This window comes from Cydia amplana, chromosome 11 (assembly GCF_948474715.1).
Source record: "Cydia amplana chromosome 11, ilCydAmpl1.1, whole genome shotgun sequence".
NCBI lineage: Eukaryota > Metazoa > Arthropoda > Insecta > Lepidoptera > Tortricidae > Cydia > Cydia amplana.
This window is the reverse complement of record NC_086079.1, coordinates 8,462,962-8,481,324: the sequence shown is the minus strand read 5'-3', so window position 1 is coordinate 8,481,324 and position 18,363 is coordinate 8,462,962. Positions and strand designations below refer to the sequence as shown.

Here is an 18,363-nt window from a genome sequence, read left to right as displayed (position 1 = left end):
TACTTTACTTTACTACATAACTTTCGACCATATTGCTGTATCGGTTTGGATTTTTCTAGTCATGGAATTATTTATACCTACGTAAACACAATGTAGTTAGCATTTCCTATTAGGTAATCCTGTGACAGTTTTAAAGTAGGTAGTGTGTAATGACTAACGAGAACATGAAAAGTATGTATCCTTAACGCGTGTAGTGTGTTTAAAAAAGATTTGCAATAACAATATAGACTGGGGATTCACGTAGACAGACTGTTAATAGATTTATATACTTACTACTGTACTGTATCGTCAAGTCAATACAAACTGGGACAGTAAACATTGTTGTTTACTTAAAGTAAGGACGCAGAGCACGGAGAATTTCGTACATTGACCCGCCTGTTCCTATCTCTATCGGACGCGCGTAATTATATTGCTATCCCGCCCATGATACCGGCGGTCAATGACACTGTGCAAGCGGGACGGCAATATAACTATGCACGTGTAATAGGGAAAGGAACAGCCAGGTCAATGTACGAACTTCTTCGTGCTCAGTTTCCTTACTTTAGTAAGTGACACCAGGAGACATCTAAAGTCCCCAGTATACAATGGGCCATCGCCGGCCACTCCAAGGGACGCATTTATGCGTTAGAGGGAGCAAGTGATATTGCTATCTCATTCTACCGCATGGCTGCGTCCCTTGGAGTGGCCGGCAATGGCCCATTGTGGACTTGTTTTTTTTTTTCATCCTATGAACGCCAATTACACCTAAAGATATCGTTAGATATTGTATCCACAAAGCTACAATATCTTATATAATTTACTATATATATATTATATTTGTATAATAATTTACTATGGCGTATAATTTCAATATAACCCTTAATGCTTTCAATTAAGGTTTACTTTACATTAATTTGCAATCATCCAAGAATAGAAAAATCAAAGAATGTGATTTTTACGTTTTTGAAGGTCAAGGATCGAAAATTAGGGAGGTTTCAGTCACGATAATGTCAAACAGTTTGCATTGACTTGCGGCGCGTGAGTAAAATTAAAATAGATACCTAATATAATTCATAGTAACAAACAAAATTTATAGTAGATACGTAATTGAAAGGAAATATTGGTTTGAAGTTGCCTTTTAGAGTGTCGTATCATCTGTGGTGGAATATGTCAATTGTAATTTGAACTCATTTACACTATAAACGTGCCAGAACGTCTTCGATATAGGTACCTAGTCTTACATTTACTATCTCTTACATCTACTTAGTTCAAATTTCATTTGAGCAACTCCTATTGTCGATTGAAACTACCATATATTCTAAACCGGAATATTATAAAAGGAACTAAAAGTTTTTAAAGGAAAATGACACATGATGAGTCAGTTTTATTGTGATCTGGGGCCAGTTTCTCAAAAGCTTGTAACTTGTAATACAAGTGGAAGTCCCTTTCTGACAAAAGCTGTCAAAAAGTGACATCCGCTTGTATTGCAAGCTACAAGCTTTTGAGAAATGGGCCCCAGTACTTGGATAACTGGACCATGGATGATATATGTAGGCAAATACGGCGTGTTTTGTATATAAACAATTAAATTAGTAAAATAATATAGTGTGTTACGTATATAAATCTCACATTGTTGACGAGACGAGATTCCTTCTCCATTGCTTTATAACGGTTGTAATGAAATCTTAAAAAAGCAATAACTATTAAAAGTTATCTACCTAATAATTCTTGGTTTTAAATTTAAAGTTCCGTGCCTGTAATATTTCTTGTCTGTAAGCATCGCTAAGCTGTAAGAATTGTATATTATAAAATGAATGCCGGAGATATTTTTGTACAGCTTCAAATCTTCAATTAGTCATAAGAAGATGTGTTTTGCTCGAATAAATAATGTTCCCTGTAGACAACATTCTGTCTACTTTATAGTACTTTACCCCTGAGTTGTAAATGGACAACTATTTTCCGTATGTTTAATGCACCTGCTAGAATTTTATTGGCATCTGTGTATCTCCCTTTGATATATTGTATTTAGTGAATTCGAAACTACACCCGATTTGTACAATACCCAAGTGAGATGTTATAGTGCAATATAGATGTATTGTTTTACCAAATTTATTTTTTATTTATCTTCCATCCTATACCAACAATCCTCTATCATCATTTTTCCCCAATGCCAACGACGTCCTTCACCTTGTGACGACTAACTGACTTTATTCAGAAAGAGGTTCCACAGAAGCTACAAACATCTTATATACTTAGACATTATACAATATACAGGGTTAAAGGGTATCTCATAACCAAAGACGCTCCCAGTGTACCTTCGTGGCCAAACGTTACTTCGATCGTAATCGATCTGCTTTCCGGCTCTTTGGATAGACCGAATTTTTGATGGCCAACATTGAAAGTGTTAAGAACTATACTTCACTCTGGCAAGCCAGCTTTGTAGTAAAAAAGGCGGCAAATTTGAGTAATATTGGTGCGAAAAATCAATTTCCCATACTACCCAACTAACATTAGGCGCTAAATATAAGAGGTAAAAGATCGCTCCTTTGGTTCTATTGATGTTCTAAAAATAGGAGTTATAGCCGGCTATAACCCCGTAATATCCCCGGATTGGGCACAAATTTTAACACCTGAGGTTGCAAAATGGCGCTACAACGGGGTTACAGGTTGAAATAAGAGGTAGCAGAGCGCTATAGTAGTGCTATAATAGCATTTATTAAGTACTTAGGATGTAAAGGGGTGCCATATAAGTGACTATTACCTTTTTGAGTAGTAGTATGGGTCTATATAGATGATACTTTCAGCTTTAGATGGTATATTGGCATTTCTGGCCAACATTTGTAACACTCAAGAAGGTAAATGCACATTATTTTCCTTTGTCACTATCTTCTTTGGTTGTAGATGTTAACATTTTTGTATTATTGTTCGTAAGCTTACCTTGTGACAGCTTGAATTGAAATCTAATGGCGGATAAGTAAAAGGAAATATTATTATAGTACATTGGTACCAGCGCTATCTGCAGATTTATGACGGCGAAATTAATTACACTGTCAATTACTGTATGTATTATTAACAAAATTTTAAAGGGCCTCTGATCCTTGGCATATTTATCAAAATGCAATAGTTCTTTAATTGTGGTCCATCATATTTAATTTTCGAAAAATTTTACATTATCCGTGAACTCCGGTTTTAAGTATACTAATACTAACATTAGGTCAATATTGAGTAAAGCTATGCATTTTTATTCAGTATTTACGTTCTAATTTATAGTTTTTGATTTGCTCATTGATTCATCAGCCATCTTAACATGGCGCTATAGGCTTAGCTTGTAAGTTAGTCTCTAATAACAGTATAAGATATATTATGGTACTGGATAACGCTCATCTGCGACTACGTGATCTATAATAGCGACTAATAACTTCTCTATTCTACTGTAAGTGATACAAGGGAGTTAAGTAACGTTAGCGATACAAGGAGCTATAAGAGACTTTTTATCGCCTGTTTAGAACCTTAAGTGCAAATTGCAGCTGCTTATAACTCATATAGATTCTAAGGTTATAAAATTCACTTTGAGCTATAACACTAGCTGCTTAGCATGCATTATAGCGGTTAAAATAGTTATTGTGGCTCTTAAAGCTATAGCTAAACCTCTTAAACACTTTTATATCACCTCAGCCTGTAGGCTAAGACTATGCAGCTATTGTACCGCCGTTCTATGTCTTAAGGTTATAAAATAGGTGCTAAGTGTCGCCTAATTGTTTGTTGGGTAATTATGAATTACGCGCCTTTTTCAGTTGACCACGGGTAAAAGTACCTTATGTTGGCTGGTGCTTACGCTATTGTTAAGGGTGTTAGAAATTATGCAAAATGGAACCCTATCACTTTGAAACAAAGTAAAAAATCATAATATTAATGGCTTAACGACGCACCAATACTAATGCGGTGCTACGTAACGTAAGCGCCGATCACAGGTGAACCATTTATGTATTTAGCTTGGTGTATTATTAGAGCTTACAACAACAAGTAAAACTATTATGTTCTTGTACCATTTATTGCAATAACACAGTCTTACAAAACAATTCAGCAATGACAGCGATAAGACACTAATATACGATGGTAACTTCATTTCATTATTTTAAGATCACAAAAATTTTGACTGAACTTGCACGCCCCTAAACGATTAATTTGCTAAATGTAGGTACTTAATTAAAATTATATGTGTGCAAGTCGACTGGTACAGTCAGCTGCAGAGAAAAGGTACCACCCCTGCATACAAACTTCTATGCAGGGGGGGTCACCTCTCTCTCTCTGTGGTGGGCGTAAGAAACTATTGCACACTGGTGAATAAAATTAAATACGCTACTAAGGTTTGTTGTGTCAGTATACAGTTTACACTAATGTTAGAAACAAATTGTACTTTCCCCAGAATAAAGAAATAAAACAAAAATAATGCTCTCAGCACCAATATTACAAAACTCGTAACATAATCTAAACATAAATTAAAATAATATTTTACACATTATAATACATGTTAAATCCTGTAAGTATAGCTTCTCTAACAATGGACCATTGAAACTCTGCAGAGTACTGAAGTGTTGTAACAATGGGCAGTATTTGTTAAATTATGATAAGACTTGTCTTGGCTCCTTTGCCGCTGCGGAAATCTAGTTAGGCGCTTGTGACTAGTGTCATCATTGTACTAACATAAATGCGAATATTAGCGAGCACAATCGGTCTAAATGCATAAGAGATTTTTTCTAACATGCTTGTGATACCTTTTGATAACAGACTGCCATGTATGCGTTTATAGTGTACCTATAGTAATTCCCATTGGATTATTATATAGGTAAGTCCGATCTAAATCCAAAATTTTGATTTTAATGTACTCAAGTTTATAGCAAACTCGTGAGTAAATATTTTCTATTTCGGCTTTTTTGCAGTATACTTCATAAAAGGTAAGGATAGTTCTGTTAAGACCTATACATTTACGATATTTTTATTATTTAGTTAAGACTAAGATTTGACATGGCGATGGACAGTGGTCGTATAATTTGAAACAAATGAAATGAACAGGCAGGAATATTATAAAACAACAAATTGAAATATACTTCTTCCATCTTATGCTCCCCCTGTTAGTGTTGTTTAATTTAATTCGGCTATATCAGGTTTAAAATACGATAAACATATTAACAACATTTAAAATACTCTTTTTCAATGTCACGGTTAACATATAACGATGTCACTGGAAAATAAATAACTCAAAATGCTAGCAGCTCAGCTCGTGGATAAAGATCTATTGAAACGTTAACTGGACTTCGTTGTAGTTTCAGTCTTGTGTCATTTGGTCCTGAAACAAAAGAAAACAATGCATAAAGTCAAAAGTTTACATGTAAATAGTAATTTGGTGTGTGGCCCCATTCATAAACGGGCTACCAGTGTAGTCGGTGCCGGGGAGTGGTGTGAGCATAGACTAGGAATCCTCTAGACGGAGTTTAGAGCAATTATTTCATGAAACCGATGCTGCCAAAAATACTGGGGTGCGGGGCACGAGGTGAGCGAGTCCCGTGCCGTGATTGGTCCGTTCAAAGACACGGACGTCACACAAAGACACTTTGACTCGAAAATGGAGTAAAACTACCGTATATTTGTAGCAGAGGGGGTAGCGCTACTATGCTCAGTCTGGAGGATGTCTTGTCTGTGGGTGTGAGTGAGGAAAGTAGTTACCGTCAGTGGTAGGACTGCAGGTAGGTGGTGGTGGAGGCGAGGTCGCGGCGCAGCCAGGCCGCGTTGAGCCGCACGGTCTCCAGCGCCTGCTGCACGGAGCGCTCGGTGCCCGGCGAGTGGTGCGTGCGGAAAAACTCCTCTATTTCTTGAGCGGCCGACTCGGAGGCGAAATTCTCGGTGGTGGACTTCACTAGCCGCGCCAACAGGAAGCCGCCCTGTAAACAGTAAAATATGTATAGGACGGGATCTACATTTACACTTATTCCCTGCGCAGTAGCGATTCCTGAATCGGGCAACTTTTCTCTTTTTGAACGCCGCAATTAAACTTCTAGGTCAGTACATATTTCAACAGCAAGTTTTTGATAGCCACACAAGATTCCTCATGAGGGAATGAGGGGAGGACCCTGTTACTTGCACGAGTCGAATCGTTTTCTCGCTGCCGAAACAGGATAAAGGGACCAAATATTAACCTGGTAGCGATTCATGAAGTCCTGCCAGTGGTCCTTGAAGAACTGCCACGCGTGGTCGCGGCCGTTCCTGCTGACGGCCACCGACACGATCACGAACACTGTGTCTTGGGCGCGCACTTCGTCCTACAATTAAAAAACACTGGATTAATCTTTAACTCTCTCACTACGCAGAATGAACAGAGTGAGATCACTGTAGTGATGGGCGAAATAATCGCACTCGAACGACTATAAATTAAGTAAGAAATAACTTACTTTACGATGGTGGAAGGTAGAATAAGTTTTCTGCTAACAAACTGCTATGCAGTTTGGCTGATAAGTAACAATAATTATGTAAGTTCTCTTTTAATAAAAAAAAAATACCTGCTGAATGTGGCGAAACAAGAGGGGAAATCATTGAATTCAACTCAATCTAACCGCTATTAGCCAATAAATAATTACTACATGAGAGACCCAGATACATAGTAATGTCCAACACGCGCTTCAAATTTATGCTCAGGGTCTTTTATATTTGCTCTTTCTAACTGTTTCTTCATGCAAGCTCTGATAATCTCGGTAGTCACTTGATGAGGTTGACGAGAAGGCTGGCTACAGAGTGCGTTGCCAATCGCATCTCCTTTTGATCGCAGCCGTAGATTACTGGGCTAACTAATACTCTTTAACTTTTGATCGGCGGAAGTGTAGGCCATGTTACTTCAGACCACTGACAATCCAACCTCTAGACTGAGCTTAGGCCAATTCTTTCATGAAACCGATGCTGCCAAAAATACGGGGGTGCGGGGGGACGAGGTGAGCGAATCCCGTGCCGTGATTGGTCCGTTCAAAGACACGGACCAATCATGGCACGGGATTGACTCGAAGATGGAGTAACGCTACTGTATGTGTGGCAGAGGGGGTAGCGCGACTATGCTATGTCTAGAGGTTGCATTGTCTGTGCTTCAGACTCACGGAGACAGCGAAGTCCAACACACGCTTCAGAAGCTCCGGGTCCTTGACCGCTCCCAGCGCGCGGCTGATGCGGTCCTTCTCCTCGTGCAGGTCTGCGGAGCGGTACAGCTCCAGGAACCGCTGGAAGGTAGCCTCGTCCGCGTCCGCGAGCACGGCGCGGTAGCACGCCGAGCGCAGGTCCGCTGGCAGTATGGCCGCCCCAGAGACGTGTTTCTCGAATCTGGGCATACGAACATTAAGTATACTTGGTCAACCAAATCTTGACAGTAGAAAAAGGCGGCAAATTTGAAAAATGTAGGCGCGAAGGGATATCATCCCATAGAAAATTTGAATTTTGCGCCTTTTTTTACTGACAAGATTTGGTTGACCAGCTATAGTACATTATTGTCGAGGTTCGGAAGTAGCTACTTGCAGGCTGAGGATTCGTTTTATTGAATCCGAAGCCAGCAAGTAGCCTTCCAGCCGAGTCATATATAGTGCTTTTCTCAAAAATGGTGCAAGAAATAGAAATATTTTACAGAACTTACAGAAGCAACGTTCTAATTTTCACAGAAAAAAATACAAACATTAAAAAAATTTGCTTGCCGCCTTTAAAAAAAAGGAAGTGTATTTTTCTGCTGAAAATACGCCAACCTATTTGATCCAAAAACTGCTAAACTCGATTAAATTACTGGAAATATTTTAATTTACATGTTAAAATACACAAGTTATGCGAAATTTGCTACCAAGAAACCAATCAATGAGTAGTAAATTTTCTAATGATTGAAAAGCCGCAAACGTTATCAAAACGAAGCACTACACTTGTGGCAATGCACTTGCATTGACCCGGCGTATGGAAACTATTCCTAAAGAGCGTAACAGCAATCAAATACCTATATGTGTCAACATATATTAGGTTACCGAAAGACGACGGTACTTCTTAAAAGCTAATAATAGGTATAAAGTTTATTCACTTTATTTACAATTTGTAAATTTACAGTTTGTAATACAAACTAACAGAATAAACGCAACATTATATTTAGCTATAGGTAATTAAATATACACAGTTATATTATATTTTTTTGGTAGGTATAACTTACTTATGCAAGAATAAACTGCATAAAACCACAAGGAAAAAGTGTTGTGGTTGAACCAATTTCGTTATCTATTGCAATGAATAACAGTCAAGTGGCTTTATTTACTTTAGTTATCATTATCACTAAGAGGATATCCCACAATGCAAGTATTAACTATATTTAACCAAATGAGTCAGTTAACAATCTGTAGCAATATTAAATATATTTTACAGCACATATGGGGCTACTTTTCCGCACTAGTGCGTAAAATAGCACTTTTCGTGCGTATGTCGAAACTTTAAAGTGCCATATGTACTGTAAAACGTTGTTCGATACACGTGCGAATAGGTAATTCGCAACTCGTGTCGATTTAAAACACTCCCTTCGGTCGTGTTTTAATTTATCGCCACTCGTTTCGAATTTCCTCTTTTTCGCACTTGTATCGAAAATAACTATTACAGTACATATGGGGCTACTTTTCCGCACTAGTGCGTAAAATAGCACTTTTCGTGCGTATGTCGAAACTTTAAAGTGCCATATGGCCCATATGTACTGTAAAACGTTGTTCGATACAAGTGCGAATAGGTAATTCGCAACTCGAATTTCCTCTATTTCGCACTTGTATCGAAAATAACTATTTAGCCAGTAGTAGATTACATTTAGGGATATTCATAACATTATTTATTTATGCGAGAACTCGAATAAATAAACTCAAGGAAATGTATATATGACGCATCTTATTAAACTATCGTTATAACTTTTGTATTCCCACGTGATTTAAAAAACGAAGACACTTTATTTATCCCTTTTAAAAAGACGTATTAAAGCTTGAAGAAAAATAATACTGATAATATTAACTGATGAACACAATAAATGAGGCAACTTACCGATTCTTAGCCTCCTTGATGGTGTCAGGGTCCTCAAAGCTTATCATTTTGTTGAGCACGAGACTCCTCAACAGGGTGTCCAGATGGCTCTCCGTATCGTCTGCGTCCCAGCCCAGGCGCTTAGTGACCGGCCCGAACAACTGCCGCCCATAGTTCTTAAGCGGCTTGTCTAGTGCCGTGTGCGAGAAAAGCGCGCTCAGCTTGGACATGCAGTTGGATATCGACGACCAGACGGTGAAGTTGTTTTCGTTGTTGAATGCCTCCATTAGTTTCAGGGACTGTAACAAGTGTCGAGTGATACATTTGAGTAAGGGCTCATTTAGACGATGCGAGAACTCGCATGCGAGTTTCATTACATTGCGGGTTTTGATCGGTCAGTTGAATTGGACGTAACCAACAGTCCGCAATGTAACTAAAATCGTATGCGAGTTCGCGCGCCGTCTAAATCAGCCCTAAGAGTATGATTTCTAAAGTTTGTTCCTGTTGATACTGCTTAATTTGCATACATACGCCTGGAAAGTTAATATTTTTAAGCATGTAGTAAATGAGCCGGCTAGCCGTCTGGCAGAATGCAAAGTAGTTTTTTTCGCTCATTATATACCTACCCATATATGGTATTTCCACTTACACAAGGGAAGTGGACTATAAAATAAATAAATTATAAGCGAAAGTTCAACTTGGTAGGCCATTTTCCGCGCCTCGGGCTGGATAACATTGGCGTGTTAGTTTTTGCGCGTGAACTCTCCATAACTGTATAAAATATCGCCGCTATACTTACTCAACCTCGTATATGCAACACTCATTTGATGACAAAAACACCCGTATTCCGAATCAAAGAAAAGCGACATTTCCATGAAATGATTGTTGCATATATGAGATTGAGTAAGTATAGCGACGATGTGCATAGCGTGCGTGTCAAAGGCTAGAGGAATACTCTCAAAATAAATGGTTGAATTTTGTGCGTGCTGCTGTGGGATGGCTGTTATATGTATTATACCAAATAAGTTAATAATTTGTGGTTTTTTAAGCTGTATTTCTCGCGCGAGTGCAAATTCACCACTAAAAAAAACACGAGAATAGTCTCGTAAAATGTATGGAGTTTCTCAACGGGTGCTGAGAAATGCGATATAGAGGAGAACAACCGGAAATATGAAAGCATTTTTGCCCATGCTGAAACAGAGACGCTTTGCTCGTACTTCTCGCTCACTCGGTCAAAAACGCGTTAGAGTCTGTTCGGAAAGAGAAGAGTCGTAGAATGTATTGGGCCCCATACATTCCACGACTCTCCTCTTTCCGCACAGACTCTAGCTACTATTAAAAAATGGGTAAACAAATTTCGATAAAAAAGAGAGATTTCCAACGCAGGTAGTAATCCATCGATAAGCACGTGTTGTTGCGCCTCCTTGTTGACAGTGGGTTTTATGAATGAATGAAATCTTTTATTTCAGGCAACTAGTGGCCCATACATAAATTACCTTAAAAACTAGCATACATATTATTATAAAAATACAACTAAACACTAAAAAACACATTATGATGATTATGAGTAGATCAACTATTTCTTGTTGTTATTCTGTCCGGTCAGCCAAGAGACAATAGTAGCCTAGTTTGTTAGAAGACATTGTACACCACCTTCTTCTGACACGCTTGGTAGACGACCCTCAATGTAAAGGGTTTATAAGTATCACCAAAAAGCGTGTTTGGTGAATTTAAATGCATACAAATCAGGTTTTAAAGAGTGACCCAGGAGAACGTAACCATGGCAACGAGTGACAAGAAAAAGTTGATTCACCCTTATGCATTATGATTTATGGCCCGGATGCTCAGTTCATATGGTGTTTGCTCACCTCGTGTGTGTGCGTGTGTCCGGCCTGCACCAGCGCGAAGCAGTCGTCGAGCAGCCCGAGCCGGTCGAGCGGCGGCAGCGACCCGTCGCGCACCGCGCCCACCAGCTGCGCCAGCATGCCCGGCTCATACCGAGTCCGGTAGTAACCCACCTGTCACAATTGTTTATATTAATACACTGACAATCCAACCTCTAGACTGAGCTTAGGCCAATTATTTCATGAAACCGATGCTGCCAAAAATACGGGGGTGCGGGGGGACGAGGTGAGCGAATCCCGTGCCGTGATTGGTCCGTTCAAAGACACGGACCAATCACGGCGCGGGATTGACTCGAAGATGGAGTAACGCTACCGTATGTGTGGCAGAGGGGGTAGCGCGACTATGCTATGTCTAGAGGTTGGATTGTCTGTGTATTAATAGTAAATATCTGGGAGACCGAGCTTTGCTCGGAAAACATATAAAATCTCAAAAATTAGCGTTTTCCCAGAGATAAGACCTAGCTAGATCGATTTCTTGTCCCCGAAAACCCCCATATACCAAATTTCATCGAAATCGTTAGAGCCGTTTCTGAGATCGTCGAAATATATATATAAATAAATAAATAAACAAGAATTGCTCGTTTAAAGGTATAAGATTTACGATACAAGTGCGGAAAAGAGGAAATGCGAAACGAGTGGCCATAAATTAAAACACTACCGAAGGGAGTGTTTTAATTCGACACGAGTTGCAAATTTCCTATTCGCACGTGCATCGTACGTTTTACAGTACATATGGCACTTTAAACTTTCGACATACGCACGGTATTAAGTGCTCTTTCCCGCACTAGTTCCGGAAAATAGCACCATATGTACTGTAAAATAGTTATTTTCGATACAAGTGCGAAAAAGAGGAAATTCGAAACGAGTGGCGATAAATTAAAACACGACCGAAGGAAGTCTTTTAAATCGTCACGAGTTGCGAATTACCTATTCGCACGTGTATCGAACAACGTTTTACAGTACATATGGCACTTTAAAGTTTCGACATATGCACGAAAAGTGCTATTTTACGCACTAGTGAGGAAAAGTAGCCCCATATGTACTGTAAAAAATATATAGGCCCCGTGCGCGTTAGAGGGTCTGTCATCTTGTGGCCTTAATCGGAAACATAAACATGTCCATTGCCAAAGCTCGTGCTACCATCTACCGTTCTCGTACGTTTTCTTGTGCATAGTAGGTTATGCCATCTTGTGGGCTACATCGGAAGCATACACATTTACGCGTCGCGCCAAAAATCTGACGGCTCTTATGCTGCCCCCTATAATTCATGCACGCTCCATACATATACAAGTATATTAATAAACTTACTGTGCCAGGGTTTAATTTAACCCATGAAGTCTCTGAAACATTTTCTAGGACAACTTCTTGGGTTCGTTTGTCCAAAACTGTAGACAATGCCACCTGGGAACAAAACATCCATTGTTAAAACATCATGTACACTAAGTACTTACATTTGAATTGAGACTAGTTATTGAGTTCTTTATGAAGCCTACCTAATTAAAAACAAGACATGGCTTGTTAATTTAATATGTACCTACAATGTATTTGGGAAAATTGAAAATATTACAGATGAGGTAAAGATAAACCATTTAAAGCACCACGCAATTGCCTCCAATACAATAACTTTATCGCACTCTTTAAATAACAACACCTCATACATTAATGTGTAAATGAACTAGGTTACACACCAGACTGTCTTATAACTCTCTTCTAGACAACTATTGGCCTACATCTTAAGTTATATAGAATAACACATACAAACACGTCAAAAGTACTAACTTTTGTTTAGTTGAGTGTGTTGCATACTTATAGATATAATTGAAAGCGTTTTTAAATGGCGCGCTGTTTAAATCTGGTCTACCCTTGCCGAGTTTCCTGTACCTGTGAAATCTAGATCTGTTGCAATTCTCATTCAATACCTACCTATACATAAGTTGTCGCTATTCCGAAGTACATTTCCGTACACATCGAGCTAATTACATTAAACTAACAACAGCATAAATCACCGGTCGGCAACCTTTTAGCAGCCAAGGGCCACATAATAGTTAACGAAGTTGACGCGGGCCGTACTTTGTTAATATTTATGACTTTATCAGACATTGTCGTTTGTCAATATTACATACAAAATAGTCAGGGAGGCTCGCGGGCCGCAAGTGACAGGTTCACGGGCCGCAGGTTGCCGACCGCTGGGCCATAAATCAATAAATATTATTACTTCAATGTCTTTATTTATCCTACAATGCCCGCCACTGCAGCAATCTTCATCTGAACGCTGGTTATGTGATAAGGAACAATACGCACATTGTGGAAGCTGCAAATCATTCAGTATTGACACTTTTATTGAATAAGGAAGTGAAGCACTATCAATAAGGAAATCAAGATCAATATTTAGGTCAATGTGCAACTCTTCTCTTGCAAGGTTGCAGATAAGATTGATAGATTTTGATCTAAGATGACAAGATAATCTATCTGGAGTGACTGTAGGTAAAGGCTACTGCGAATATCGACATTCGAAGATCGGCTATCCCATCTCTATTGCTCTTGTACTATTGGAGTGTGAGAGATAACATAGAGTTAGACCAATATAAGTCTACAGCGATGAAATTATGACGTATAAAATAACACTTGCATAGTATGTGCTGTGAAAATCGTTGCGTTAATTTGGTCTAACTCAATACAAATTTCGGTTTTCGAAGGTCACGGTAGGCCTCCGAGCCACCGGCGCCAAACTTAAAAAACAAACAAGTTCCTGTCGCATTATTATTACCGCGCGCTTCTACCGGTTGTACACGAACCAATGCAATTGATATGCTATGCGAGTTCCTCGCAAAGTGATTTCTGCTCAGGACTTATGTAATTAACGTTCATTTTCGCTTGCAAGATACAAATTGGTACAAAAATATTAAATATGATGACAAGGAAGATTTTTGTTTTTGTTTAAGAGTGGCTTATTACGTCATTTATGGTTAAAATCATCAGATCAGATATCAGTATCTTACCTTAGCAGGAAATTCCTGTGTAGAAATAGTAATGGGCACCATCCATAGGATATCATGAGGGTCCTGGCTACCATCCGCGGTAAATTTCTGCTGAGTCATCGTCAACACGCGATCATTGCCCCTTTGTTTCGAGTTTACCTGCCAACCACACACCATGTATATTTTAAACATGTTTATATTAACTTCATTAGGACTATTGTCTGTCCTCACAATAGGCAATGAATTTAATGTACTCACTTAAAGGAAGACAATCGAATTGAAGGACTTATTATGATTAAGGCCCATTGTTATTAAAATAGCGTCTTCAAATATGTGGTGTCATTTGTTATTATAATTTTAACACTAGGTAAGTACTTAAAGATAGATAAAAAGATAAAAGATAGTTTCTTAAAGTAGGCATAATTACAATGCGCTTATGAACGTCAAATAAAGCTAGGTAGACCGGCTCCAACCCTACACCTCTGCTCCAACGCTACACCTCTGCTCCGAGAAGATTTAAATCCCCCCTCAATTGGAGGAGGGTATCCCAATATGGGACCGGCAACAAACTCGGCGGGACACATCTTTTAAAAAAAAAAATTACATCTTATAATTAACATGCATTACGAGAAAATAAGGAAAAAGAGAAAAAGAGGAAAAAGAGACAAGGATATGCATAGGTTTAGTTTCGAAACCATTGACAGACGAGGCCACATATTCTAGTTTCCCACCTTTATTTGTATTACATGTGACCCAACAACTCAACAAACCTGGACAACTGGGAATCCCATCTGCTTAGTCCATGTGGACATCACAGCCCCAACAGGCTTGTTTGATGCTTCCTCCAAAGCGGCCCATAGGTCTTCAGTAAAAGTGTTTTTGTACTGAAATGAAAAAAAAAAAAACCACTCATAAAAATGCTAAAGTATAAAATATTTAGTTTGTTTCGACATTCAGATATGACTTTTGCTATCTTGGTCTATAGAAGGTATCTTAAAGCAACAAAGTTGTATATTTCATGCAATAAAATGCTCTGCATATTTCTAGGTATTGTAGGTACATTATTACATTTCTGTTTAATCAGTGATACTGATAAATGAGACTTGTGATAATAATTCTGTATTACCAAGAATTAGTAAGGACAACACACTCCTACTTTATGATGTTGTATCACTTGTATCAAGGAAGACTATATTTACAACATATAAATATAAATGTTTAATCTGTGTAATGGAAGTTGATCCTATCACATACAACATTTTGTTAATTGATCAATCCTCAACCTAAACTTCCACTAACTTGATATTGGATTGCCAGAGCCTCAAAACTTAATTTAAAATTTCAAGGTCACTTCTAGCTGACTTGTTTCAAGCTGGTGGAATTTGAATTAATAGAAAAAAAATATGCTTTATAAAGAATCTATCTATCTATCTATTAAGCCCTTTTGTATATAGGCTTAATAGATTATAAAGAATATGAAGTAAAAAACAAAGAAATTCACCTGATGTCTAGTAAGGTAGATGTTCATTCCTTTACGGAAATCATCATCACCAATATATCTATGCAGCATGCGAATGACAGAAGCACCCTTGTTGTACGAGATGTCATCAAATATCTCATCAATCTCAGATGGGTGGCCTACTGGCACTTCAATAGGGTGTGAGTTTTTCAAACAATCTAGCTCTAAAGCCCTGAAATCGTACATTAATATTAGTTTAGTGGAGGCACAAAGCATACAATTTTGAGTTAGAATCCATGATTCTCCAAATGTTTCATATAAAAAAAAAATTGTTAATGGAAATAAAATGTAGAAAAAATACATTCTCAGAAACATTAATTCAAAAGAATGTTAACTACTGATAAAACTGTGTGCATAGGAACAACAAAAGGTGATGACTTGGCACTATTTATTCATGGCTTATGTTCATATGCATTGGCCATATGCCAAGTTAGCACTTTCTTTTACACAAAGATATTATAAATTGTGTAGATCATGCCAAGAATGCACATTAACATGTATAGAAATATGCACTTTAAGTCACATATACATACACCAGGAATATTTATTTACATACCTAATGTAAGTTTCAGTAACAAACTGAGTCCAAATATCGTACTCAGGGAACAGATGGTTGACACACAAGAATTCCACAAATGAAGCGTAGCCCTCATTCAACCAGAGATGAGTCCACCATTCCATAGTGACCAGGTTGCCAAACCACTGATGAGCCAACTCATGGCCAACTACAAGGGCTATCCACTGCCGTCTCACAGCAGACGTGTGTTCCTCATCCACCAACAAGCATGTCTCTCTGTATGTCACTAGGCCCCAGTTTTCCATAGCACCGGCCGAAAAATCTGCTATAGCAATCAGATCTATTTTAGGCAATGGATAGGCTATGTCAAAGTACTCCTTGTAGTAAGGCAGTACCCGGGCTGCCACTTCCAGTGCAAACATGCCCTGCTTGCTTTTGCCCACAGGCGTGTACACGCGCACCAAGACGCCGTCGCGCGATGTCTTCTCCACGTAGTCATACTCGCCCACTACAACAGCTACCAGATATGTGGACATGATTGGAGTCGTGTCGAACCTCACGAATCGCGTGTTGTCAGTTATCTGTTCCTCCTTCACGGGCATGTTGGAGAGCGCGACACGGTCGGCGGGAACGCGCAGGGAAATGTCGAAGGTCGCCTTAATGGCGGGCTCGTCCCAGCACGGGAAGCAGCGGCGCGCGTCCGTCGCCTCGAACTGCGTCACGGCCGCGTGGCGCTCCTCGCCGCTCGGCGTCAGGTATTTGCTGCGGTACAGCCCCTTCATCTTGTCATTGATCTCGCCGGTGAACTCGCACTGCAGAGCGGCATCACCGGCCGGCAGCGTCTCCGCGAACGCGATCGTGGCCGTCTCCTCGGCTGCGCTGAGCCGCACTTCCACCGGCGACAGAGGTTCTCCATTCTCGTACTGTAACTTAACGCTCTTCAAATCCAAGTCCAAACAGTTGAGCACTATCTCTTTGGTAGGATTGACGATCTGAAAGTGAATACGTCATGTTGAAACGAGATAATTTGCGGCGACCGGACCTACCAATGATGAAATTCCCTCTTACCGATACTTTCACTGCCGTCTTTCCCGTAAACGTTAGTTTCTCGAGATCTGGCACCAGTTCTAGATCGTAATGTTTAGGTTCGACATTCTTCGGAAGGCGTTGAAACGGTTTGTTTTCGGGCATTGTCACTTTTTCTTTCACGATCGTAAATGTGGGACGCGCTACAGAAAAATACCGTAATGACCGAGTGACAGAGTGAACTCGCTGCGCTCCCGCGCCTCCAATACGTGCCCCCCGCGCGCGTCCTACTCTCTGCCCCCACTCCGAATAACGGTATTCGCTCGTACGTAACAACTTGCAATGGCGATTCAAAGTAATGCAATTTTCTGAACGAAATGCAAATGAATTACGTATGACGCGTAGTAACCGTAGCGTCATGGAAAGCGGTTAACGGAGTGACGTTGAAAGTGAAAGTTACTCAATAGATAGACGTGTAAGCAATTTAATATTTATGTTGGTTTGATGAAAGGAAAGATGGGTATATTTTTTGAGGTTAAACTATTGGTGAATGAAAATGGTTAGTTTTTTGACATATGATATGACGGAACGGAAATGGAACGGAATAGATAATGAATGAAATGAATGAAATTGAAATACATTATCACTTTTTGACTTCTTTTTGACATCTTTTTGAACACGACCAATTGACACCAATTGAGTCCGGTTGGAATCAAAATTCAAATCATGTGTTTTAGGGTAAGATTAATTTAACAATCCATTTTAAAAATATTTTAATAATAGTAATGATAAAATATATTTTACGCTTTATGTCATCTTTATACTAGTTTATTTTATATTTATTTTATTTATATACTGGGTCAACCAAATCTTGTCAGTAAATAGGAACATAAAAAACTATACTCATCCTTTTCTTTTGAGTGCTAGTACTAGTGTTAGACAAAGATAATATGATTCTCTCTGTCTATGTTTGAAATCAAACAGATCTTTGACACACTACATTAAAGCCATAGCACAAGGTCACGGTGCGCCGCACCCATAAGTGAGAGCAAGAAATCTCTTTCTCGCTCTCACTTATGGCTGCGACGCACCCATAGACTAGGAATCCTCTAGACGGAGTTTAGAGCAATTATTTCATGAAACCGATGCTGCCAAAAATACGGGGGTTCGGGGGGACGAGGTGAGCGAATCCCGTGCCGTGATTGGTCCGTTCAAAGACACGGACCAATCACGGCACGGGATTCTGACACTGATTCGAAGATGGAGTAAAACTACCGTATATAGTGGCAGAGGGGGTAGCGTTACTATAGCTGGTCAATAAAATCTTGTCAGAAACAAAAGGTGCGAAATTCAAATTTTCTATGGGACGATATCCCTTCG

At 39.2% G+C, this 18,363-nt stretch overlaps 1 protein-coding gene and 1 long non-coding RNA gene across 2 annotated transcripts; both read right to left on the bottom strand.

The window, feature by feature from the left end:
- Positions 1-4,011: 4,011 nt before the first annotated feature.
- On the bottom strand, positions 4,012-4,791 carry LOC134652188 (uncharacterized). The gene is made up of 2 exons (XR_010097170.1): positions 4,278-4,791; positions 4,012-4,210 (listed from the first exon to the last, which is right to left on the bottom strand). It is a non-coding gene; the product is annotated as an uncharacterized LOC134652188 (long non-coding RNA).
- A 242-nt stretch (positions 4,792-5,033) lies between these two features.
- LOC134652429 (puromycin-sensitive aminopeptidase) lies at positions 5,034-17,461 on the bottom strand. Its single transcript, XM_063507617.1, has 12 exons — positions 17,026-17,461; positions 15,997-16,949; positions 15,423-15,612; positions 14,692-14,805; positions 13,943-14,080; positions 12,252-12,344; positions 10,908-11,057; positions 9,061-9,338; positions 7,119-7,338; positions 6,174-6,296; positions 5,704-5,918; positions 5,034-5,326 (listed from the first exon to the last, which is right to left on the bottom strand). Exons 1-11 carry the CDS (start codon positions 17,401-17,403, stop codon positions 5,706-5,708), a joined length of 2,850 nt encoding a protein of 949 aa, XP_063363687.1. The 5' UTR covers positions 17,404-17,461; the 3' UTR covers positions 5,034-5,326; positions 5,704-5,705.
- Between the last annotated feature and the right edge of the window lie 902 nt (positions 17,462-18,363).

Bases quoted from the DNA above. Each gene is read 5' to 3' on its own strand.
- LOC134652429 (XM_063507617.1), bottom strand. From the start codon at position 17,403: ATGACGCTACGGTTACTACGCGTCATACGTAATTCATTTGCATTTCGT. The intron at 11,058-12,251 runs GTAAGTTTATTA...CAATTGTGACAG, and splicing joins TTAAATTAAACCCTGGCACA to GTGGGTTACTACCGGACTCG. The intron at 7,339-9,060 runs GTAAGTTGCCTC...TCGTATGCCCAG, and splicing joins ATCAAGGAGGCTAAGAATCG to ATTCGAGAAACACGTCTCTG.